Source organism: Bos taurus, chromosome 7 (assembly GCF_002263795.3).
Source record: "Bos taurus isolate L1 Dominette 01449 registration number 42190680 breed Hereford chromosome 7, ARS-UCD2.0, whole genome shotgun sequence".
Taxonomy (NCBI): domain Eukaryota; kingdom Metazoa; phylum Chordata; class Mammalia; order Artiodactyla; family Bovidae; genus Bos; species Bos taurus.
In genome coordinates this window covers 68,737,177-68,763,465 of record NC_037334.1, presented here as the reverse complement: position 1 = coordinate 68,763,465, position 26,289 = coordinate 68,737,177, and the positions used below count along the sequence as shown (strand labels likewise).

Sequence of the window (26,289 nt, the reverse complement as noted above, 5' to 3'; positions counted from 1 at the left end):
AATATTGCAGTACTTCCTGACAGGTCCTCACGCTTCTCACCATAGTGGCCCCTGCATTCCTTCTCAAAGGTGAGTCTGATCCTCTCATTCTCTGTGCCTGCACTGGGGCTTCATTTCCTGTGGACATTCATGTTTGCTGCCTGAGCCTTATCCCTCAACTGGGATGTATCTTCAAGGGGTCACAAAGTTGATTCTAGAGTAGCAACTGTCAAATAGCTTAAATTGAAAAAATCCATTGTGCTGTTTGGGAGCCTTGAGAACATAGTGGGGGCTCCTGTGGGAGACAGCTTGTCTGAAAATTCAGTCCTATGGAATTGTACACTTACTGGACATCACAGAGCCTTGTCCACATTAATTACTGAATGTTGACATCATTTTGCAGAAAAACTAAAGATTCAGGACTATAAATAAATACATTTGGTGCCACATTGTAACGTTTTCTCTAAGAAAGCACACACATTTTAGAAATTATGTTGTTTAATCACTAAGTCTAGTCCAACTCTTTGCGACCCCATGACTTCAGGACACTATGCTTCCCTGTCCTTCACTATCTCCCGGAGTTTGCTAAAATTCATGTCCATTGACTTGGTGATGCTATCTAACCATCTCATCCTTTGCTGCCTTCTTCTCCTTTTGTCTTCAATCTTACGAAGCATCAGGATCTTTCCAATGAGTTAGCTCTTTGCATCAGGTGGCCAAAGTATTGGAGATTCAGCTTCAGGATCAGTCCTTCAATGAATATTCAGGGTCGATTTCCTTTAGGTTTGACTGGTTTGATCTTCCTGCAGTCCAGGGGACTCTCCAGAGTCTTCTTCAGCACCGCAATTTGAAAGCATCAGTTCTTCAGTGTTCAGCCTTCTTTATGGTCCAACTCTCACAGGACTACTGGGAAAACCACAGCTTTGACTATGCGGACCTTTGGCAGCAAAGGGATGTCTCTGCTTATTAATACACTGTCTAGGTTGGTCATAGCTTTTCTTCTGAAGAGCAAGTGTCTTTTAATTTCATGGCTGCAGTCACCGTCCACAATGATTTTGGTACTCAAGAAAAGAAAATCTACCACTGCTTCCACTTTGCCCCCTTCTATTTGCCATAAAGTGATGGGACTGGATGCCATGATCTTTGGTTCAGTCTCTCAGTTGTGTCCGACTCTTTGCAACCCCATGGACTGTGTCACACCAGGCTTCCCTGTCCATCACCAACTCTCAAGCCTTGGTCAAACGCATGTCCATCGAGTCTGTGATGCCATCCAACCATCTCATCCTCTGTTGTCCCCTTCTCCTCCAGTCCGAAATCTTTCCCAGCATCAGAGTCTTTTCTGATGAGTCAGTTCTTCACATCAGGTGGCCAAACTATTGGAGCTTCAGCTTCAACATGAGTCCTTCCAATGAATATTTAGGACTGATTTCCTTTAGGATGGACTGGTTGGATCTCCGTGAAGTTCAAGGGACTCTCAAGTGTATTCTCCAACACTGCAGTTCAAAAGCATCTATTCTTCAGTGCTCAACTTACTTTATGGCCCAACTCTCACATCCATACATGAGTACTGAAAAACCATAGCTTTGACTAGATGGACCTTTGTTGGTAAAGTAATGTTTCTGTTTTCTAATATGGTGTCTAGGTTGGTTATAGCTTTTCTTCCAAGGAACAAGTGTCTTATGATTTCATGGCTATAGTCACCATCTGCAGTGATTTTGGAGCCTAAGAAAATAAAGTCTGTTGCTGTTTCCATTGTTTCCCCATCTATTTGCCATGAAGTGATTGGACCAGATGCCATGATCTTCATTTTTTGAACACTGAGTTGTTTTTTTTTTTTTTTCTTTTTTCCCGGTAGCCGGGCGGCGGAGGCGGCGCGCGCGGGACGAGGGCCGGCGACCCACCGGAGGGCCTCAGGGCGATGACGTCACTCTGAACACTGAGTTTTAAGCCAGCTTTTCCACTCTCCTCTTTCACTTTCATCAAGGGGCTCTTTATTTTCTCTTTGCTTTCTGCCATAAGGGTAGTGTCATTTGCATATCTGAGGTTATTGATATTTTTCTCTGTAATCTTGATTCCAGCTTGTGCTTCATCCAGCCCAGCATTTCACATGATGTACTCTGCATGTAAGTTAAATAAGCAGGGTGACAATATACAGCCTTGATGTACTCCTTTCTCAACTTTGAACGATCTTAGTTTTTGCATGTTGAGTTTGTATAAATAGTATTTCAAGTTTGCCAATCTATGGGATGCTAATGTAAAAGACAGTATGTAATTGCTTGCTTCTCAGTTTTCACTAGAGATTAAGGTTTTTGAAAGTTGATAATTCAGGACTTCTCTGGTGGTTCAGTGATTAAGACTCTGTGGTTTCAATGCAGGGGCCTGGGTTTGATCCCTGGTCAGGGAACTAGACCCCATGTGCCCCAACTAAGAGTTTGCCTGCTGCAGCTAAAGATCCTGCATGCCCCAATGAAGACCCAATGCAGTCAAGTAAATAAATATTTTTAAAAATTTGATAATTCTAAGTAATTAGCCTATAAAGTTTGGAGAAGGCAATGGCAACCCACTCCAGTACTCTTGCCTGAAAAATCCCATGGGCGGAGTAGCCTGGTAGGCTGCAGTCCATGGGGTCGCTAGGAGTAGGACAGGACTGAGCGACTTCACTTTTGCTTTTCACTTTCATGCATTTGGAGAAGGAAATGGCAACCCACTCCAGTGTTCTTGCCGGGAGAATACCAGGGACGGGGGAGCCTGGTGGGCTGCCGTCTATGGGGTCGCACAGAGTCAGACACGACTGAAGTGACTTAGCAGCAGCAGCAGCCTATAAAGTTTATATGAAAAACGTCTTTGTATGCAAGTAAGAAGAAGAGGGGCTTCCCTGGTGGCTCAGATGGTAAAGCATCTGCCTGCAATACGGAAGACCTGAGTTCAATCCCTGGGTCGGGAAGATCCCCTGGAGAAGGAAATGGCAACCCGCTCCAGTACTCTTGCCTGGAAAATTCCATGGACGGAGGAGCCTGGTAGGCTACATCCCTGGGGTTGCAAAGAGTCGGACACGACTGAGCAACTTCACAAGCAGAAGATATAAGAAATAAAAATGCATTTTATTAAGGAAAAAGAAAATAATTTTGTTCTGATGCTATTTACTTGTAAATAGAAAAGAAGAGACAGATTATTGTAAGTATAGAAAACTATAGGTTTGAGAGGAAAAAAGAAACTTTAGAAAGGATTTTATGTTTGGGCAGACTCTGATGCTGGGAGGGATTGGGGCAGGAGGAGAAGGGGACGACAGAGGATGAGATGGCTGGATGGCATCACTGACTCGATGGACATGAGTCTGAATGAACTCTGGGAGTTAGTGATGGACAGGGAGGCCTGGCGTGCTGCGATTCATGGGATCGAGAAGAGTTGGACATGACTGAGTGACTGAACTGAACTGACCTGAAAGGTTAGAATTAATTTAATTGGGCAAATGAATTTCAATATTAAATGTAAAATGGTACAAAACCTGAATTTGGTTTCTCTCTATTAAGAGGGGAGAGTTTTCTTAAGAATATTGATCTGCTTTTTGTAACAGATTGTGAATGTTCTTTGTATTTTAAATAATTTTTTATAACTTTCTGTACTTGCCTTTGAAATATTTTATTGTTTCTTGGTTAAGTCAATAAGTATTGTTTCACAGTGTGATGCCACCTGACCAAGTGTTTTTTTAAAGCCTTTTGATATTTTTGGCAAACTTGCCAGAGATCAAATTCTACTTGAAGTTTATTTGACCTTTAGCTTACTTTGAGATTTTCCAAAAGGTCCTGAAACACCTAAGGGAAGTGTTTTCTCTCTTTATCAAAGATAAAAATGTTGAACTAACTAGGCTTATATTCTATGTTAAATTGCATGGGAAGGGCTTCCCTGGTGGCTCAGAGCTTAAAGCATTTGCCTGCAATGTGGGAGACCTGGGTTCGATTCCTGGGTTGGGAATATCCCCTGGAGAAGGAAATGGCAACCCACTCCAGTATTCTTGCCTGGAGAATCCCAAAGACGGAGATGCCTGGTGGACTACAGTCTGGGGGGTTCGCAAAGAGTCAGATAGGACTGAGCGACTTCACTTTCACTTCAGACTGCATGGGAAGCATTTCAAACAGATGGTGATAAGCATCCTTAGGGTATATTGTATGGCAGTGGGGGGGAAATGTTTTAGATACTCTAGAAATTATTGGAATTCCTAAGAATCTGGTATGTCATAGTAAAATGTTATTAGTCTTATTTCTGATTATTATCTTAAAATGTGTGTCACAGCAGTAAAGAAGTTTCTTTGTCAATTGCATCAGAATCAGATCTTTAACCATGTTTTTAAAAATCTTTGTTGTTCATAGACAGTTATTGTTTGATCCTGACGCCTTTGCAAAAATGCTTCATTTTCAAGAAAATTCACAGAAAGGATTTTTGACAAGTGCAGGCTTTTAAAAGCTTTATAAAACTGTTAAGAAAAAATCAAGAATTAGTTACGTAGGACTGAGTGAACTGATGAACATGGTTATAGATTTTATGGTTTTTCTGGTCTGAAATATTACTGCTTTTTAATCTGTTTTCCAGATATAAGGAAACCTTTCCCCTTAAACTACTTATGACTTACAGCAATTTGGTTAGTGATACCTTTGTAAGCAAAACTGAAACATGTATCTTTTCTTTCTACCTGATCTCTCTAAAATTGTAAACCCTTAGGTTGCTAGCAGACTTATGAAGTAAATGAGAAAGTCCACCTCCTGACAGCTGCAGGAATCTGAAGACACTTTGGAACACTGAGAAGAGAGACATTAATTCAGATCTTTAGGTATCACAGGTGGGATCTGATGGCATGCCCTTGGGATGACTTTTCTCACCTTGAGAAAGAAGCCTTTTAAAAATTCAATCTGAGATTCTTTATAAAAAGTTCCACCTAAACCAATTTTTAAAAGGATTGTATGATCAATTACACTTATATAAGTAATCAGGCCAAGTTTACTGAAAGCAGACTTATTTTTGCCAACAAATTACTCTTAATTTGACTATATTTGATAGACGTCAGCATAATTTTAGAGAGAAAAATTACATATATGGATATTAAATTCTAGTATTGTTAATTTAGGTCTGTATTTACTGCCCAAGACTCACTTCTGAGATAGACCCCTGTTGTTAGGTTACATTATTGTAGAGTTTAATTGAATTATTAAAAGGACACTCTAAGTTTGTCTCTGAAGATTATCACTGTAATCTATCTTTGGATGAATATCAGATGCCCCATGACCTATAACCAGAAGATTATGCATTTCTGAAAGGCATCATTTAAAGGACTGTCTCCAACCTACATGAAAAGACACTTGTCAGACATTCTTGATTAGCTCATGCACAGAACAAACGAAAGAAATTGACTTTTGGATTTGTATTTTCCACTTAGAAAGAGTTCTTGCACTGGAGTTCTTGCACTGCTGCTGCTGCTGCTAAGTTGCTTCAGTTGTGTCCGACTTTGTGCGACCCCAGAGATGGCAGCCCACCAGGCTCCCCCATCCCTGGGATTCTGCAGGCAAGAACACTGGAGTGGGTTGCCATTTCCTTCTCCAATGCATGAAAATGAAAAGGGAAAGCGAAGTCGCTCAGTCGTGTCCGATTCCTAGCAACCCCATGGCCTGAAGACCACCAGGCTCCTCCGTCCATGAGATTTTCCAGGCAAGAGTACTGGAGTGGGGTGCCAATGTCTTCTCCGACTGGAGCCCTTAGACTCACCTTAAAACAAAGTTCAAACGGAGGAGAAACTTCACTCCTACAAAGACAAAGAGAAGACAACATCAGAAGTGGACAGCTATCCCTGGATTACCGACCTGACCTGTATGATTATTTATAGTGTTTTCAGCATAATAGTTACATTAGATAATAATGTCATATTATATAATTATAGAAATATGGATATAATTATATATTATAATATTTTTGATAATTTCTTGGACTTTTTCATGAATCCATGGTTTTTTTTTTTATCACAGTGTAAGTCTTACACAGAGTTTAAAAATTAATCTAATTGTTAGGCTTATGATCAATTACCTACATCTAGTACTTCTGGGTTACCTTGGTGGATTTCTCCTCTCCATGGGTCTAATTCGATGACTCTTAGAAAATTTATTCCAGAAGAAAGCTATAGTTCTGTTTGAGCAGATATTGATATTAATAGATTGGACTCCCTCACTTGGCCAACCAATGGTGCTTTCTCTGACCATGGCTATAATATGAATTTTCTTTTAATTTTACTCAAGCTCAAATATGACAAACTAAATTTCAGTCAAAAAATATAACTTACTGATTATTAGGAGGGACCCTCCTTCAGTTACAGGGTGGATTTATATGACTCCCACCCGATTATTTAAATCATTTAAGTTTAAAAGTTCCCTTACTTTGAGAACAATTAAACTAAGGATTATCAGCCTAATAATACTGGGGAATTAGGCTGGATGCCTTGTAAACAATACAAGTATTTCATTACCTTTAAGATAGTGATTTGTACAGGACAGATTGAGTCAGATGAACTGGTAATATACTGGATCACACCTAATTGAAACTTTTGGCCTAAATATTTACTTATGACCCTATTAATGCTACATGCTATGCTACTTGCATTTGGTGTATTTTACAAGATTGTAATTTCTTGCATTACTAAATGTGTGAATAAGACTCTGATAAAAATGATGACTAGGCAACTTGAACATATATATTTATTTAAGAGCTATACATGTATATATTTATTTATGAACTCAAGATTGTAATAGTGTAGCTCTACATATGGGAAGAAACAACACAGGGTATTTTGGTTGGACCAAAACAGATTTGAAAAATATGTGGTCCAAAGACTTTTGGCTACTATTAGCAGTGCCTAGTCCAGTAAGAGCACGCTGAAGATCATCAAAATACTGGCCTGACTGAGAAAAAGGTATTCTCTGCACTATGAGATAAAGTGGTCATCAGATGCCTCCTAAATCATGATTTAATTTATAAACTTTAGGGGGCACTGCCAGCTAAGGAGTGTCCCTAGCCATCTGGTTCTGTAAGAATTAAGTCACTAGCCATTGTAGTCACTGATACTCAATATACCCTGAAAGGAATTCAGTGCAGTGATCCAAATTGAAGCACTCTGTGCTCTGGGAAAACTGGTAAAACAGGCCTTCAGATAGATGTTTACAGGAGAAAATTTTATGAATCCAAGTTGCATCTTCTTGTACTTAGAAAAACGCTAAAGGCATTAAATGAGGTATTTATTTCTTGTACCCAGTGGGGACCTTCTACTGAGATGTTTGATTGTACTTCTCCAAAGTCACATATAAGCTTATCTCTCCACCCCTCTTGGGCGTGGTTCCTCAGAGCTATCTGAGAGGCAGTTTCCTGAGCCATAAGTGAAACACAACTCTCAGTTCTTAGATCAGTGGACATTTGATAATTTGACTAAGGCTGGGGACTAGCCATTGTGACCACAAAGGAAGAAGTACCCTCCTCTCACCAGAAAGCCAGGTGACTCATCTTCAAGGCTCAGGATAAGTGTACCTTTGCCATGGGAAGTCTGGTCTTTGCTCTGGCTTTCCCTGCTAAGCCTTCCTCTCATTTCCTTCGTGTTTGCTCCCTCTGTCAGCACCTAGAGTCAGTTTGGACTCTAGGTGTAGGAAAGGAGCTGGGTAAGTAGGCATTGTTTCAGAGGACAGTTTTGCCTGTCTGTTGGAAGGAGCAGAGCTCTCAGTTACCTGGAGCAGACAGACAGCTGAAGCATTTGCAAGTGTGTCCCTGTTTCCTGCAGGCAGGCGTATGTGATTCACCCTGTAAGGGTGAAAGGAGAAATTGCAATCTGAGAATTAAGACTTGTTCTGATACCATCTGATTGAGGGCCACACCAAGCAGTCTGCTTTCTCTTTCCTTCAGGCCAATAGCATCATGCATCCTTGGGTAGCCATCCTGGGCCTCCTACTCCTGCCAGGTAAGTGAATAGGTGGATTGTGCTTTGGAACCCCAAGGATGTAGGGGGTGTGTGGGCATGGTGGAAGGGGTCTTTGTTGAAGTAATGGGATCAAGCTTAAGTTCTAAGAATTAGAAAATCTATGGGTAGGTGAATAAGGCATGCTGCAGTATAGTACAGCTTATGCTGCCTTTTGTGTTTAAATTAAAAAAAAAAATAGTAGGTAGATGGTTGTGTATGCACGAACTACTGAAGTGTATGTAAGAGAGTAACCGTGGATGAGGGTGGGAAGTAGCAATGGGGATGGGTGGGAAGGAGACGAGTCCTTTATTGTACCATTTTGTACTTTTTGATTTTTTTTAACCATGTGTAACTGTCTATTTTAAGAAGAAAGTATTTTAGCTTTCCTGGTTTTCCAGTGGTTAAAACTTTGTGTTTCCAATGCAGGAAGCACAAGTTCTATCCCTGGTTGGGGAACTAAGATCCCACATGCGGTGCCAAGTGGCCAAAAATTTTTTTTAATCAATAATCAAAAATTTAATTTTTAATAAACAAAATAATGTAATTTATCTCATATTTTAACATTCTTTGAGATAGGGGAAATTTTTAGGAATAGACATGATGCTAAATTAAAAAAAATCTCTAGAGGTAGAAATATGAGGAAAAGTACACTTTTAAATTATATTCTGTAACAAATTTCTATAATTAGCATAAATTACCTTTATAATTCAAAAATAATATTAAGCAAAATTAAATATAATCAGAATTTTGGTAATAAAAACTAGACTTATTTTATATAACAATGAGTGTTTTATTCCCAGAGCATTTCCCAGACTTACAGCCCAGTTCTAACTATTACTGGTTGTTGAATCTCAGATTTTTTTTTAAGGACCACTCAGACTTCATTTGGCAATACAGTTTTTTAAACCACTGCTGCAGGAGAGAGTTTTCCTGCCTGTTTGTTTTTAAGAGGTAAAGTTTAATATTTGATTGAATATTGTCCAATTTTTTGGTTTTACCAGGCTAACTGGACAATGCTCCATTGTAGCACAGTCATCAACTCACAAGAAGGGATCCCTGCTTGAAGTTTTTTTAATCGATCCTAAATCCCATGATGGGCTTCCCAGGTGGCTCAGTGGTAAAGAATCCACCTACCAATGCAGGAGACATGGGTTTGATCCCAGAGTCGGGACGATCCCCTGGAGAAGGAAATGGCAACCCACTCCAGAATTCTTGCCTGGGAAATTCCATGAACAGAGGAGTCTGGCGGGCTACAGTCCATGGGGTGGCAAAGAGTCCAATACAACTAAGCAACTAAACAAAAACAACAAAGCCCATTATAAGCCTCAGTTCCTTCTGCTGCTGCTGCTGCTGCTGCTAAGTCGCTTCAGTCGTGTCCAACTCTGTGCGACCCCATAGACAGCAGCCCACCATGTTCCCCCATCCCTGGGATTCTCCAGGCAAGAACACTGGAGTGGGTTGCCATTTCCTTCTCCAATGCATGAAAGTGAAAAGGGAAAGTGAAGTTGCTCAGTTGTGCCCAACTCTTAGCGACCCCATGGACTGCAGCCTACCAGGCTTCTCCATGAGAGTATTATAAACCCTTTTTTCTGAAAACTAATTTGTAAAGAGTTTACTAGGCTTCTGCCTTCTAGCCAATGATGCTGTAAGTAGGATATTAGCTGTTTTTTCTTTAACTTAGAGGAAATTTGTGAGGTGAAATTTTTTTTTTTTTTTAAATTTTGGAAGAGATTCATGGTTGGGGGTGTCTGGCAGGGCTGGGCTGGAAGGGGGCTGCCCCCCGGGGCTGCTGTTCTGGGCGGGCAGCTGGGCTGTCGGGGGGGGGCGGTGCGGGAGAGGTGCCCTCGGGTGGGCTCCGCTCCCGGGAGGGGGCTCTGGGAGGGGGCGCCGAGGCCGGAGCTCGAGGTGAAATTTTTTGCATAGCCATTTAAAAAATTGCAATTAAATTGAAAATCAAAATTTTAAATGCAACAGTTTTAAAATCAGATTTCAACTGAGACAGTGACTGAACCTAGGGGAGAGGAAAAGCCACCTGTATGTATTAACATTTAGTAAGCAGATACCTGTCAAACATAGAATAAAATGCACACACACTGATGCATTGCTGGAGTGTCATTTGTTTCAAACCTTTTGGAGAGGAATTTGAATCATATTCACTAAAAGACTGAACATATTTCTGCCCTTTATCCTGATACTTTCTCTCATAAATCTGTCCTATTAAGAAGTAATCCTGAATACAGAAAGACATTTATCTGATGTTTCATCCTCAAATATATCTGGTTAATAATAATACTGCTAAAGAATATATTTACCAGAAAAATGCATATATTAAATTTACAAACTCAAGATATAGTTAGATAATTTCAAACAGCATAAGCTATATAAAGAACAAAATGAAAATAAAGTTAAAATTTTGAGACCTCATGCTCTGGTTTCTCTTTATTTACAGATGGTGTAACCTCTTACCATCGAGTGACTGGAGTGGCGGGTCAGAGTGTCACTCTACCCTGCTACTATAATGGAGAAGTCACAAGCATGTGTTGGGGCCGAGGGTCATGTCCTTGGTTTGATTGCGGAACTAACATCATCTGGACTGATGGATACAGAGTCACCTATCGAAGGGATGGACGTTACCAGCTAAATGGCAATATTCCTGGAAGGGATGTGTCTTTGACCATAAACAATGCTGCCGTGTCTGACAGTGGCTTGTATTGTTGCCGAATTGAGGTGAGAGGGTGGTTCAATGACATAAAAACCACCCTAGAGTTGAGGATCAATCCAGGTGAGCTTATCTTCCTACTTCTTTGATCACTTCCTGTGGGTTCCCAGAGATAGAGTTTTCTGTTTGATATTAACTTTCTTTTCCTTTAGTAGGGAAAGAAAAGTTTCCTATGATCTTGTTTTCTAATAACTCTTCAACTGAATATCTTGTATTTGTGTAGAGTGAAGTGTTAAGACTAACCTTGATTCAAGACCATAGGCTAGAGCATCTTTCCAGTCAGCAAACTGTTTCCTGAAGCAGTGCTTCAGGAATACTAGTTGGTTCATGAAAAAGCATTCACTGTTCCACACTGAGATATAGTGAGTATCTTTTTGGAGCTAAATTTCTTCTTCTTGAAAATCTGACCTTTTCTGTGAGGTCATTTCTTCGGAGAATTTTCAAATGTTCTTTCTTAACATTTTAAGACTCATAGAGAGTTTCACACATATAAAACAGGTAATATAAGGTCCTGTCAAATAGATGTATCATTTGGTTTAGACAACTGTCAACTCAGTTTTGTAGCATATACATTGAAAGAGTCTAGATAGTTTCATCCCCTCCCTCTACCCTTGGATTTTTTGAAGCACAATTCACACCATATCATGGCTCAGCTGGTAAAGAATCAGCCTGCAATGTGGGAGACCTGGGTTCGATCCCTGAGTTGGGAAGATCCCCTAGAGAAGGGAATGGCTACCCAGTCCAGTATTATGGCCTGGAGAATCCCATGAACTCTATAGTCCATGGCGTCTCAAAGAGTTGCACACAACTGAGTGACTTTCACTTTCACTCACATCATATCACTAAACTGCTTGTTTAAAAATTAAAATCACTTTCTTATCCATTTGACTGCTGGTGGACATCTAGGTTGCTTCCATGTCCTGGCTATTATAAACAGTGCTGCAATGAGTATTGGGGTACACGTGTCTCTTTCAATTCTGGTTTCCTCGGTGTGTATGCCCAGCAGTGGGATTGCTGGGTTGTATGGCAGTTCTATTTTTTAAGGAATTTTTTTAAGTTAAGTTTTTAAAGGAATCTCCACACTGTCCTCCATAGTGACTGTACTAGTTTGCATTCCCACCAACAGTGTAAGAGGGTTCCCTTTTCTCCAAACCCTCTCCAGGATTTATTGCTTGTAGATTTTTAGATAGCAGCCATTCTGACTGGTGTGAAATGGTACCTCATTGTGGTTTTGATTTGCATTTCTCTAATAATGAGTGATGTTGAGCATCTTTTCATGTGTTTGTTAGCCATCTGTATGTCTTCTTTGGAGAAATGTCTGTTTAGTTCTTTGACCCATTTTTTGGTTGGGTCGTTTATTTTCCCGGAATTGAGCTGCAGGAGTTGCTTGTATATTTTTGAGATTAATTCTTTGTCAGTTGCTTCATTTGCAATTATTTTCTCCCATTCTGAAAGCTGTCTTTTCACCTTGCTTATAGTTTCCTTTGTAGTGCAGAAGCTTTTAATTTTAATTAGGTCCCATTTGTTTATTTTTGCTTTTATTTCCACGGGGGTTGATTCCAAGAGTGTCTCCTCCAGTGGATAGCTGAAACTGCACAGAGTACCAAACCCTGTGCATGTTTTTTCCTGTGCTTATCAGTTCAGTCGCTCAGTCATGTATGACTCTTTGCTTATATACCAACGATAAATTTTAACTTAGAAATTAGGCACAGTAAGAGATTAAGAATAACTAATAATAAAATAGAACAATTATAACAAAAAAAAGAGAAAAAATAATTAAAATCACCTTATTGCAATATAAGAACATTTTCATCTAAGTAACGGTTCACTTTTGGCTTTTAAGAATTTCGTGAAATCCAAAAGTCAGGGAAGTTTATGTTTTTCCATAAACATAATGTAGACATTTTAATTTTTCTTACCACTTGGTTAAAGGAGCAGGTTCTAAAGGATTTCCTGGTTTCTGGTGCTCTTTCATAGTAAGTATTCTCCCACTAAAGTTTCTAATGAAAACAGAGCCCAATATTCAGAGCCTTTATAAGCTAGGTCTCTTTTTTAGTTTAAATGAACTTGATCTTTCAATTTCATAATTTTTCCTAACTTCATCAAAGACACTTGGCTTATTTGATGAAGGCAAGTAAAATCAGGTCAATTGTGACAGAGAAAGTAGCTGATCCGGGAAAACATCTAGGAGGCAAATTAAGAAAACCAAAAGAAGCTGGTGCTATACACATGTTGCAGGAGGCTGTGTGTGGAGAAGAGATTATTTTTGGAAATTATATGATTGGTATGGAGGAAGAAAGAAATTAATAGGGGACATTTATAGTGCTTATAAATTCTTTAATAGATGAATATTTTCAAAGTCACTGCTCTGTCCAGTGGGAAACGGGTTCATCAGTTCAGTCAGTTCAGTTCAATTACTCAGTCGTTTCTGACTCTTTGTGACCCCATGAATCGCAGCACACTAGGCCTCCCTGTCCATCACCAACTCCCGGAGTTTTCTCAGACTCACGTCCATGGAGTCACTGATGCCATCCAGCCATCTCATCCTCTGTCGTCCCCTTCTCCTCCTGCCCCCAATCCCTCCCAGCATCAGAGTCTTTTCCAATGAGTCAACTCTTTGCATCAGATGGCCAAAGTACTGGAGTTTCAGCTTTAGCATCATTCCTTCCAAAGAAATCCCAGGGCTGATCTCCTTCAGAATGGACTGGTTGGATCTCCTTGCAGTCCAAGGGACTCTCAAGAGTCTTCTCCAATACCGCAGTTCAAAAGCATCAATTCTTCGGTGCTTAGCTTTCTTCACAGTCCAACTCTCACATCCATACATGACCACTGGAAAAACCATAGCCTTGACTAGACAGACCTTTGTTGGCAAAGTAATGTCTCTGCTTTTCCATATGCTATCTAGGTTTGTAATAACTTTCCTTCCGCGGAGTAAGCATCTTTTAATTTCATGGCTGCAATCAACATCTGCAGTGATTTTGGAGCCCCCAAAATTAAAGTCTGACACTCTTTCCACTGTTTCCCCATCTATTTCCCATGAAGTGATGGGACCAGATGCCATGATCTTCATTTTCTGAATGTTGAGCTTTAAGCCAACTTTTTCACTCTCCACTTTCACTTTCATCAAGAGGCTTTTGAGTTCCTCTTCACTTTCTGCCATAAGGGTGGTGTCATCTGCATATCTGAGGTTATTGATATTTCTCCCGGTAAGTTTGATTCCAGCTTGTGCTTGTTCCAGTCCAGCATTTCTCATGATGTACTCTGCATATAAGTTAAATAAACAGGGTAACAATATACAGCCTTGATGTACTCCTTTTCCTATTTGGAACCACTCTGTTGTTCCATGTCCAGTTCTAACTGTTGCTTCCTGACTTGCACATAAATTTCTCAAGAGGCAGGTCTGGTGGTCTGGTATTCCCATCTCTTTCAGAACTTTCCACAGTTTATTGTGATCCACACAGTCAAAGGCTTTGGCATAGTCAATAAAGCAGAAATAGATGTTTTTTTGGAACTCTCTTGCTTTTTCCATGATCCAGCGGATGTTGGCAATTTGATCTCTGGTTCCTCTGCCTTTTCTAAAACCAGCTTTAACATCTGGAAGTTCATGGTTCACGTATTGCTGAAGCCTGGCTTGGAGAATTTTGAGCATTACTTTACTAGTGTGTGAGATGAGTGCAATTGTGCAGTAGTTTGAGCATTCTTTGGCATTGCCTTTGTTTGGGATTGGAATGAAAACTGACCTTTTCCAGTCCTGTGGCCACTGCTGAGTTTTCCAAATTTGCTGGCATATTGAGTGCAGCACTTTCACAGCATCATCTTTCAGGATTTGAAAGAGCTCAACTGGAATTCCATCACCTCCACTAGCTTTGTTCGTAGTGATGCTTTCTAAGGCCCACTTGACTTCACATTCCAGGATGTCTGGCTCTAGGTCAGTGATCACACCGTCATTATTATCTTGGTCATGAAGATCTTTTTTGTACAGTTCTTCTGTGTGTTCTTGCCACCTCTTCGTAATATTTTATGCTTCTGTTAGGTCCCTACCATTTCTGTCCTTTATCGAGCCCATCTTTGCCTGAAATGTTCCCTTGGTATCTCTGATTTTCTTGAAGAGATCTCTTGTCTTCCCATTCTATTGTTTTCCTCTATTTCTTTGAAGTGATCACTGAGGAAGGCTTTCTTATCTCTTCTTGCTATTCTTTGGAACTCTGCATTCAGATGCTTATATCTTTCCTTTTCTCCTTTGCTTTTCGCTTCCTTTCTTTTTGCAGCTATTTGTAAGGCCTCCCCAGACAGCCATTTTGCTTTTTTGCATTTCTTTTCCATGGGGAAGGTCTTGATCCCTGTCTCCTGTACAATATCATGAACCTCATTCCAGAGTTCATCAAGCACTCTATCTATCAGATCTAGTCCCTTTTATCTATTTCTCACTTCCACTGTATAATCATAAGGGATTTGATTTAGGTCATACCTGAATGGTTTAGTGGTTTTCCCTACTTTCTTCAATTTCAGTCTGAATTTGGCAATAAGGAGTTCATGATCTGAGCCACAGTCAGCTCCTGGTCTTGTTTTTGTTGACTGTATAGAGCTTCTCCATCTTTGGCTGCAAGGAATATAATCAATCTGATTTCGGTGTTGACCATCTGGTGATGCCCATGTGTAGAGTCTTCTCTAGTGTTGTTGGAAGAGGGTGTTTGTTATGACCAGTGCATTTTCTTGGCAAAACTCTATCAGTCTTTGCCCTCCTTCATTCCGTATTCCAAGGCCAAATTTTCCTGTTACTCCAGGTGTTTCTTGACTTCCTACTTTTGCATTCCAGTCCCCTATAATGAAAAGGACATCTTTTTTGGGTGTTAGTTCTAAAAGGTCTTGTAGGTCTTCACAGAACTGTTCAACTTCAGTTTCTTCATTGTTACTGGTTGGGGCATAACCTTGGATTACTGTGATATTGAATGCTTTGCCTTGGAAACGAACAGAGATTATTCTGTCGGTTTTGAGATTGCATCCAAGTACTGCATTTCAGACTCTTTTGTTGACCATGATGGCTACTCCATTTCTTCTGAGGGATTCCTGCCCGCAGGAGTAGATATAATGGTCATCTGAGTTAAATTCACCCATTCCAGTCCATTTTAGTTTGCTAATTCCTAGGATGTCGACATTCACTCTTGCCATCTCTTGTTTGGCCACTTCCAATTTGCCTTGATTCATGGATCTGACATTAGGTTCCTCAGGGAGTTGGTGATGGACAGGGAGGCCTGGGGAGTTGTGATTCATGGGGTCACAAAGAGTCAGACATGACTGAGTGACTGAACTGAACTGAACTGATACAATATTGCTCTTTATATCCACAGCTGGGTATTGTTTTTGCTATGGTTCCATCCCTTCATTCTTTCTGGAGTTATTTATCCACTGATCTCCAGTAGCATATTGGGCACCTACCGACCTGGGAAGTTCCTTTTTCAGTATCCTATCATTTTGACTTTTCATACTGTTCATGGGGTTCTTAAAGCAAGAATACTGAAGTGGTTTGCCATTCCCTTCTCCAGTGGACCACATTCTGTCAGATCTCTCCATCATACCCGCCCGTTTTGGATTGCCCCACACGGCATGGCTTAGTTTCATTGAGTTAGACAAGGCTGTGGTCCTAGTGTGATTAGATTGACTAGTTTCTGTGAGTATGGTTTCAGTGTGTCTGCCCTCTGATGCCCTGTTGCAACACCTACCATCTTACTTTGGTTTCTCTTACCTTGGACGTGGGGTATCTCTTCACGGTTGCTCCAGCAAAGTGCAGCTGCTGCTCTTTATCTTGGACGAGGGGTATCTCCTCACTGCCGCCCCTCCTGACCTTGAACGTGGAATAGCTCCTCTAGGCACTCCTGCGCCCGCACAGCCACTGCTCCTTGGACGGATTCATAACTGAGCCAAAGTGACTCTCTGCCTCCAACCCAATACTTCACTTAAGTTTTCTTGCACTTTTCAGAGAATGAGCTTACTTTCAACCTCTCTTAGGGCTCTTCCCCAGCAGCTTTTCCTAGCCTTAGTGTCCTAGCTTCTTTCTTAGGAAATATTTACTCCTGAGCAAGACACATTAGTGGAACAAGCTGATTAAATTTCCTCCTTGTTATACTCTTTCAATCAGATTTTTTTTCTTGTTTCCTCTTTTTCTTAGGTTTCATTTCAAACTGAAGGGAGGGGATTGAGTCTGCACTGTTCTTCAAAATCTTTAACTACACTGTTAGACCCAGGTCAGCAAACTGTAGCCATAGGACCAGATCAGATTATAAAATAAGCTCACCAACAGTTTTTTTTTTTTTTTTTTTTTTAATGAATAAAGGTTTATTAGAACACAGCCCCATCCATTCATGTATATACTATCTATGACTGTTTTCAGGGCTTCCCTGGTGGCATATGGCATCTGTGTTATCCAGCGTATGTTAATGATGTGGGTTAATCCACATTTAGGATGCAGATATGTTGGGAGGGTGCCCTTAGAACTGACAGAAGTGAATGCTATTTATTTGGTCAATAGTCTGGTTCTTGGGAACTACTATTTGGGCTCTAGTCATGTACTGCTGAGAGGACAAAGACAGCTTCAGGCTCTAGACACTTTCCCCTCCTTCACGGACGCTTATGAAGATATGTAAATCTGATATGTATGACTAGTCTTTACAAACTGCTTCAACACAAATCCCATGTGTCATTTTTGAATAGCAACACCTCCCAAAATATCATCCTTTAAATGCCACTGTTGCCTTGTTGTGACCATGTCTTCACTCCCTCTTCAGTCACAGATTCTAGTTGACCCATGACAAGAACTTGGAGTTCATGGGAGATAAGTGCCGAGTTCTGCCTGGGGACAGTCTCCGTGGTTGTGTTGGTGCACAGGCCCAGCACGAGTCTCTTGTTTCCTGCTGCTTGATGAATCCCTGCTTTCATGTTGATTCCTAGCTCCACCTACAACGACAACGACCACCACCACTGCTACTACAACAACAACTACCACCACTACTCCAACAACCACCACCACTACTCCAAGAACAACCCCCACTACAAGAAGGACAACTACCACCACTACTCCAAGAACAAGCACTACAAGAAGGACAACCACCACCACTACTCCAAGAACAACCCCCACTACAAGAAGGACAACTACTACCACTACTCCAAGAACAGCCACTACAAGAAAGACAACCATTACTACTACCCCAACAACGACTACCACTATTACAACAACCACCACTACTACCCCCAAAACAACACCCACCACAACTCCAACAACCACCACCACCACTACTCCAACCACAATGGTCACCACTGCTCCAACAACCACCACCACTGCTGTGCCAACAACAATCAACACCACTACTCCAACCATGACAGTCACCACTGCTCCAGTGACAGCGAGGTCCTCTACTTCTGCTCTTCCCATGCCAGCACCCACAGAGGACCTCCAGCCAGGTAAGCAAAAGTACTTCTAAGTGCAGAAGTTTTTAAACTCAGGATATGCACCATCCAGGGCACTGTGTTAAGGCATATGGACAATCTAGGGTAGGGATTCTTAACAGGTTTCCAAACCTGGCTTCACAGAATCTGTGAACCACTTGTACCCTCTTATCTTCATCTTTTGTATCTTTAAGCATTTTCAGAGTGAGAGGAACCTATGGTTTTTATTAGATTCTCAAAGGAATCATTAATAGCAAAAAAAAAAAAAAAAGCCAGACCACTGGTCATGGACATCTTAGAAGGATGGTGCATTTGGCCCAGTTTAACACAGAATTATGATGAAAATCTGAATAGAGATCATTTAATCCATTTTGAAGCCTAACCCAACACTTGAGGATACGATTTCGGTGAAGTTAATGCTTACTCTGTTTCCTGTGTCAGGAAACATGCTAACTGCTTTATAAGTATTAAGCCCCTTAATTCTTATGACAACCCCAGGAATAATGCTAAAGCTGAAGCTCCAATGCTTTGGCCACCTTATGCAAACAGCGGACTCATTGGAAAAGACCCTGCTGCTGGGAAAGATGGAAGGCAAAAGGAGAAGAGGGTGGCAGCAAATGAGATGGGTAGACAGTATTGCTGACTCAATGGACATGAGTTTGAGCAAACTCCAGGAGACAGAGAAGGACAGGGAAGCATGGCATGCTGCAGTCATAGGGTTGCAAAGAGTTGGACACGACTTAGCAGATGAACAACCAAAGAAGTATAAAAAGTGAAATAATTCTGTTGTTAGGCTCTCAGCTCATTATCTAATTCAGATTTATTCATGATAATGAAATGCCTACATAGCAGGGTAATCAGATCAGTCACTCAGTCGTGTCCGACTCTTTGTGATCCAATGAATCGCAGCACGCCAGGCCTCCCTGTCCATTACCAACTCCCGGAGTTCACTCAGACTCACGTCCATGGAGTCACTGATGCCATCCAGCCATCTCATCCTCTGTCGTCTCCTTCTCCTCTTGCCCCCAATCCCTCCCAGCATCAGAGTCTTTTCCAATGAGTCAACTCTTCGCATGAGGTGGCCAAGGTACTGGAGTTTCAGCTTTAGCATCATTCCTTCCAAAGAAATCCCAGGGCTGATCTCCTTCAGAATGGACTGGTTGGATCTCCTTGCAGTCCAAGGGACTCTCAAGAGTCTTCTCCCACACCACAGTTCAAAAGCATCAATTCTTCGGCGCTCAGCCTTCTTCACAGTCCAACTCTCACATCCATATGTCACCACAGGAAAAACCATAGCCTTGACTAGACGGACCTTTGTTGGCAAAGTAATGTCTCTGCTTTTGAATATGCTATCTAGGTTGGTCATAACTTTCCTTCCAAGGAGTAAGTGTCTTTTAATTTCATGGCTGCAGTCACCATCTGCAGTGATTTTGGAGCCCTAAAAAATAAAGTCTGACACTGTTTCCACTGTTTCCCTATCTATTTCCCATGAAGTGATGGGACCAGATGCCATGATCTTCATTTTCTGAATGTTGAGCTTTAAGCCAACTTTTTCACTCTCCACTTTCACTTTCACCAAGAGGCTTTTGAGTTCCTCTTCACTTTCTGCCATAAGGGTGGTGTCATCTGCATATCTGAGGTTATTGATATTTCTCCCGGTAAGTTTGATTCCAGCTTGTGCTTCTTCCAGCCCAGCATTTCTCATGATGTACTCTGCATATAAGTTAAATAAACAGGGTGACAATATATAGCCTTGATGTACTCCTTTTCCTATTTGGAACCAGTCTGTTGTTCTATGTCCAGTTCTAACTGTTGCTTCCTGACCTGCATACAGGTTTCTGAAGAGGCAGGTCTGGTGGTCTGGTATTCCCATCTCTTTCAGAACTTTCCACAGTTTATTGTGATCCACACAGTCAAAGGCTTTGGCATAGTCAATAAAGCAGAAATCGATGTTTTTCTGGAACTCTCTTGCTTTTTCCGTGATCCAGCAGATGTTGGCAATTTGATCTCTGGTTCCTCTGCCTTTTCTAAAACCAGCTTGAACATCAGGAAGTTCACGGTTCACATATTGCTGAAGCCTGGCTTGGAGAATTTTGAGCATTACTTTACTAGCGTGTGAGATGAGTGCAATTGTGCGGTAGTTTGAGCATTCTTTGGCATTGCCTTTGTTTGGGATTGGAATGAAAACTGACCTTTTCCAGTCCTGTGGCCACTGCTGAGTTTTCCAAATTTGCTGGCATATTGAGTGCAGCACTTTCACAGCATCATCTTTCAGGATTTGAAAGAGCTCAACTGGAGTGCCATCACCTCCACTAGCTTTGTTTGTAGGGATGCTTTCTAAGGCCCACCTGACTTCACATTCCAGGATGTCTGGCTCTAGGTCAGTGATCACACCGTCGTTATTATCTTGGTCATTAAGATCTTTTTTGTACAGTTCTTCTGTGTATTCTTGCCATCTCTTCTTTTTTTTTTCCAGCCAACATTTTATTTTATTTATTTTTTTTAAATTTTATTTTATTTTTAAACTTTACAATATTGTATTGGTTTTGCCAAATATTGAAATGAATCTGCCACAGGTATACCTGTGTTCCCCATCCTGAACCCTCCTCCCTCCTCCCTCCCCATACCATCCCTCTGGGTCGTCCCAGTGCACCAGCCCCAAGCATCCAGTATTGTGCATCGAACTTGGACTGGTGACTCGTTTCATACATGATATTATACATGTTTCAATGCCATTCTCCCAAATCTCCCCACCCTCTCCCTCTCACACAGAGTCCATAAGACTGATCTATACATCAGTGTCTCTTTTGCTGTCCCGTACACAGGGTTATTGTTACCATCTTTCTAAATTCCATATATATGTGTTAGTATACTGTATTGGTGCTTTTCTTTCTGGCTTACCTCACTGTGTATAATAGGCTCCAGTTTCATCCACCTCATTAGAACTGATTCAAATGTATTCTTTTTAATGGCTGAGTAATACTCCATTGTGTATATGTACCACAGCTTTCTTATCCATTCATCTGCTAATGGGCATCTAGGTTGCTTCCATGTCCTGGCTATTATAAACAGTGCTGCGATGAACATTGGGGTACACGTGTCTCTTTCCCTTCTGGTTTCCTCAGTGTGTATGCCCAGCAGTGGGATTGCTGGATCATAAGGCAGTTCTATTTCCAGTTTTTTAAGGAATCTCCACACTGTTCTCCATAGTGGCTGTACTAGTTTGCATTCCCACCAACAGTGTAAGAGGGATCTCTTCTTAATATCTTCTGCTTCTGTTAGGTCCATATCATTTCTGTCCTTTATTGAGCCCATCTTTGCATGAAATGTTCCTTTGGTATCTCTGATTTTCTTGAATAGATCTCTAGTCTTTCCCATTCTGTTGTTTTCCTCTATTTTTTTGCATTGATTGCTGAAGAAGGCTTTCTTATCTCTTCTTCTAGCAGGTAATACCTAGCAGGGTAATACCTTCTAGCAGGGTAATACCTCAGGACATATATTAATACATTTCTAAGATAGAGTCAAAGGGTAATTTCTGATTTAGTTTTGTTTGTTCTTTCTGCTGGGGGTGTAAATTTTCCTCCACTAATCGAACGCTATTTTTCCGTTCTTGTCATTCCTATAGCTTCTTTATCTGCTCCAACTCAGACAGCAGAAAGCCAGCCTACTACCCTGTATGAAAGAAACATAACCAGCTCACCATGGCACTCTTGTTCAACAGGTAACTTCAGTTTCTTTCCTGAACATCTGGGAGCATTCAAATTTTGATAAATATTAGCACATTGTTCAGAGCACATATTCTGAAATAAGACAAGCATGACTTGAATGCCAACAATGGCTATTCCACTCAGCTATGCAACTTGAACAAATGTCTTATTACCCTCTTTGAATCTGTTTTTATCCTTTGGAAAATGGAGGAAATTTTACTTATTCTTACAAGCGTTATATGAGATAAAGATCTGGGGACATAGCTACGAGGTAAGTGATAGAGTGGCAATAATGAATGTTACTTGGAATGTCCAGAAATACGTACATTTGAGTGACATAGGCAGCTTGTATGATTTGGGATCATCCACATACATATCCACATTTTTCTAAATAAATTGAATTAGCCTTGTCTTTAAACTTATTTCTAGGCGTACTTCCCTGGACAGAGCCTTAAAACAATTAAATCCAAACTGGTCCAGACCAAACTGGTTGCCTGTTTATGCTTCCTCTAAGCCTCAGACACGACACAGAGCCAGGAGGCTCCCCTGCTGCCTTGTCGAGCTTTCATTTCACATGGACACTTTGAGTTGGGTTGAGGACATGGACACCAGAGCCAAAGAGGCAGGTCCCACTAGGATTGTGCTATTTCACTCTCAAAGACTCCAGTTCTCCCTAGTTTTGGAAATTCCATATTCTTTTGAGATGTAAGATTAGTCTGTTTTTCCTGTAATGGAGAATGATGATACTGAATTGTCATCTTTCCTAGCTAGCTCTGATAACCATGTAGGTAAATTTGGAGAGTGCCACATGTGAACCCCTTTGTAATGCAGAACCGGCTTATTTGTCCATGCGCCTGTGAAGCATCCAAACAAGGTCAGATTTTTTAAGATTTTGTAAAACTTGTGCCTATGATTCATCATGCTCAGGAGTTGCTATAGGAGACCCTCAGGGTGGCCTACTTTGCCAATCATTCAAGGAAGCTCTTAATTGAAAATGGACATGTAGCGGGACTCAGAGAGGGACCAATTTACTTGAAATTAGCTAATAGTTACATTTGGTTTTGAAAGTGGAATCCTTGGTGTGAAGTGTTTCTTGGCACAGAAACAAAGAGAAAGCAGATAAAAATACAGGTAAGAGCAGTTGGGGCAGGCAACTGCACTCCACACTTTTAGGCTAAGAGAAAGAACAAAGTAGAAAATGGGAAATTATTCTCTAAAATATGTCACTAAACCCTGGTCAAGTAGACTTGGCAGCATGGAACAGACATTGCAGCAGCTGTGTCCCCATGACTTCTGTGACTGCTGCCGTCTTGGCAGCATCTCTGAGGCCCTTCAGCCAAATCCTCACAGTGCCCGAGTCACACTTCAGTGGGTTAAAGCCTCACAAAGCCAAGAATGTTAGTCCAGGAGGAATTTTGGTTTTCACAGGGCCTGCACCTACCTTTTCAGATGTATGTGCCAGCAAATTGTTGTGCGTTATCTTATTTAATTCTTTCAGGGCAGGTTTATTTCTTGCCATTGCCAGACTGAGGAGGACATTTAGTTCTACTTTGGACAAACAGCTTCCAATTCAACTGCCCCCCAATGGCAGTTTCAAGCTGCACGCCCATGGGCAAGTTGTTTCATTCCTCACTACATGTTTGTAAGGAATGAAGGATAGGATATTTGGAAAATCCATTGCATGGTGTTCCTTCCCCATTGCTCCTATTGTTATATAGCAACATAATTGTGATACCTGATATTTGTTTAACATGGTGTTAAGCACCTTACATGCATCATTTAATGTGATAACTTTATGAAACGGGTGCTGTCAGCTTGTACTTCAAGGTTATCCTAGCTAGAAATATAAATACATATGTTTACATGCATATATATGTAATGTGTATGTAAAGGACATTGGTCAAGGTCACATTGGTAAGTGACATGTCAGCACTAAAGTCAAGTTTCATCTAACTCAAGTCCTTGCTATTTTTTTTTTTTTTTACAACATCACTCATTCTATAGCTTAAGGATTTAAGGTTATAACATAAATCATTCACAGAGACTAGACTGTAGACACTGTCTTTGTCTCTTGAAGACGTAGTGTTGGAATGTTTAAATTGTAGATACAGTAGTGTAATGTGTGAAAACTTGGGGGGAATATGGTTACTTCATTTTCACTAACATTAGAACACGATGGTTTTCTAGCTCTGTCAGTAGTATGTGAATCTCTGAGACCTGCAGTATTTTCATTGAATGGAAACATAGTGTGTGCAGTGGTTATGAGCTGAGGCTCTTGTCCTTTAGTAGAGTTGGAAACTTCAACCATTTCAGCACCTCATCTATAATTTCAGATTAAGAAAATGGGTATAAGGATGTAAAGTGCTTGTGTGTAATAGATACTCAGTAAAGAGAAAATCCTGTATTTGACCTATAGTTGCTTAGAAGGGCCAACAGTATATGTTCAGTGGGACAAAAGAGATATTTCAAAACACTATTAAAATTTGGACATTGAAAACTTTAAAGCATAGTATCCTTTTATATTGGGAGTTTAGGTAGTATAAGGTATACTGGCCTTGGGAGTGTTGTAACATATTTTCTAAAGCACGTTTGGATCAGTGTCTGGGCACACTGGCATATAATGTAGGAGTTGGATGCCACCTGTTTGAGGTATCTTAGTGCATTTCACTCACATTTTGAATGTAAAACCAATGTAATGTTCATTTTGAACAGAGTGGTTCTGCTCTTTGGATGTGTAATGACCTCTGAGCACTCACTGAAAGTTTCTGAGCTGCCAAGAAAATATTGATTATTTATCTGTAAGTGGTAATTTTTAACCTAGTTCTGAGAATGGGTCACTCTGACTTGTCTAAAATTGTCAGTAAATTTTCTGTGAGCATGCATTTTTCCCCTGCATAGGGAGAAAAAAAAAAGGGTTCATTTTCAAAGGGTCCATGACAAAATGGTTAAGAATCACAACCTTACTACTTAAATAAATAAATGTTAGTAACTTGGTATTACTCTTGGGATGCCTACAGCATTAGGCCATATGATTATTCAACTTTCCCTTCATTATCAGAAGGCAGTGTGAATATATTTGGTGCTTGCAGGAAAGTTCAATATCTTTTTATAATTCTTATTAATTTTCTTTCTTGTTGAGCAGATGGAAATGGCACTGTGACACAGTCTCCAGATCCCCACTGGCATAACAATCAAACTGTAAGAATATTCCTTCCTATTTTATTAGCCTGATTCACTTATATGTCTCTTCTGGAATCAAGTTACATTTAGAGATTATTATTGTCAAACTAATCCACAGATTGATTCTTTCTAATTTAAGAAATAAAGGAAGAAAAAATTTGACTCTTAAATAGGGATCAGATCAGATCAGATCAGTCGCTCAGTAGTTTCTGACTCTTTGCGACCCCATGAATTGTAGCACGCCAGGCCTTCTTGTCCATCACCAACTCCCGGAGTTCACTCAAACTCACATCCATCGAGTCGGTGATGTCATCCAGCCATCTCATCCTCTGTCATCCCCTTCTCCTCCTGCCCCCAATCCCTCCCAGCATCAGAGTCTTTTCCAATGAGTCAGCTCTTCGCATAAGGTGGCCAAAGTACTGGAGTTTCAGCCTTAGCGTCATTCCTTCCAAAGAACACCCAGGGCTGATCTCCTTCAGAATGGACTGGTTGGATCTCCTTGCAGTCCAAGGGACTCTCAAGAGTCTTCTCCAACACCACAGTTCAAAAGCATCAATTCTTTGCCACTCAGCTTTCTTCACAGTCCAACTCTTTCATTCATACATGACTATTGGAAAAACCATAGCCTTGACTAGACGGACCTTAGTTGGCAAAGTAATGTCTCTGTTTTTCAATATGTTATCTAGGTTGGTCATAACTTTGCTTCCAAGGAGTAAGCGTCTTTTAATTTCATGGATAGTTTAATTAATTTTAAAAGTCTATATAGATGCACTACTTTGTTAGAAATACCTGAAATGTGATATTTTTCTCTAGACACACATATACCCCCAAGACAGAATTTCTCCTGACCAGAAAATAAGAAAAAAAAAGTGAATTATTTCAGGCATAGTGACTTAACATTACATACCAAAAAAAGACTTAGATCATCGTTAGAGAAATAACAATCCTTGATATGATGTAGTGGAATGGGGGCCATCCCCACCAAAAATATTATGTCAGTGAAAGTGTGGTTCCTTAAACATAGGCCCCCTAATATCCTTTTCCAATCCAATTTTCCTCCTATAGAGAAATTTTGAGGCCACACTTCTGAGTCTTTCTATATATAATCCTCCCCATATGATGACATATTAAGGTCCTAAGATCTTCAACAACTTTGTCATTCTGTAATTTGTTCTTGCACTTTCCCACAATTAGCTTGGGAAAAATCCAAGGGACTATAGTCTTATGATGTTCATCAAAGCCTCATCTTTGTGTGTAAGTTAGAAGAATTTATCAGTGAGATT

At 40.6% G+C, this 26,289-nt stretch overlaps 1 protein-coding gene across 1 annotated transcript; it reads left to right on the top strand.

Annotated features, from left to right (window-relative positions):
* Positions 1-7,917: 7,917 nt before the first annotated feature.
* On the top strand, positions 7,918-25,742 carry LOC101905194 (hepatitis A virus cellular receptor 1-like). Its single transcript, XM_024995277.2, has 5 exons — positions 7,918-7,960; positions 10,410-10,742; positions 17,625-18,134; positions 21,745-21,840; positions 24,969-25,742. Exons 1-5 carry the CDS (start codon positions 7,918-7,920, stop codon positions 25,055-25,057), a joined length of 1,071 nt encoding a protein of 356 aa, XP_024851045.2. The 3' UTR covers positions 25,058-25,742.
* Positions 25,743-26,289: the final 547 nt, after the last annotated feature.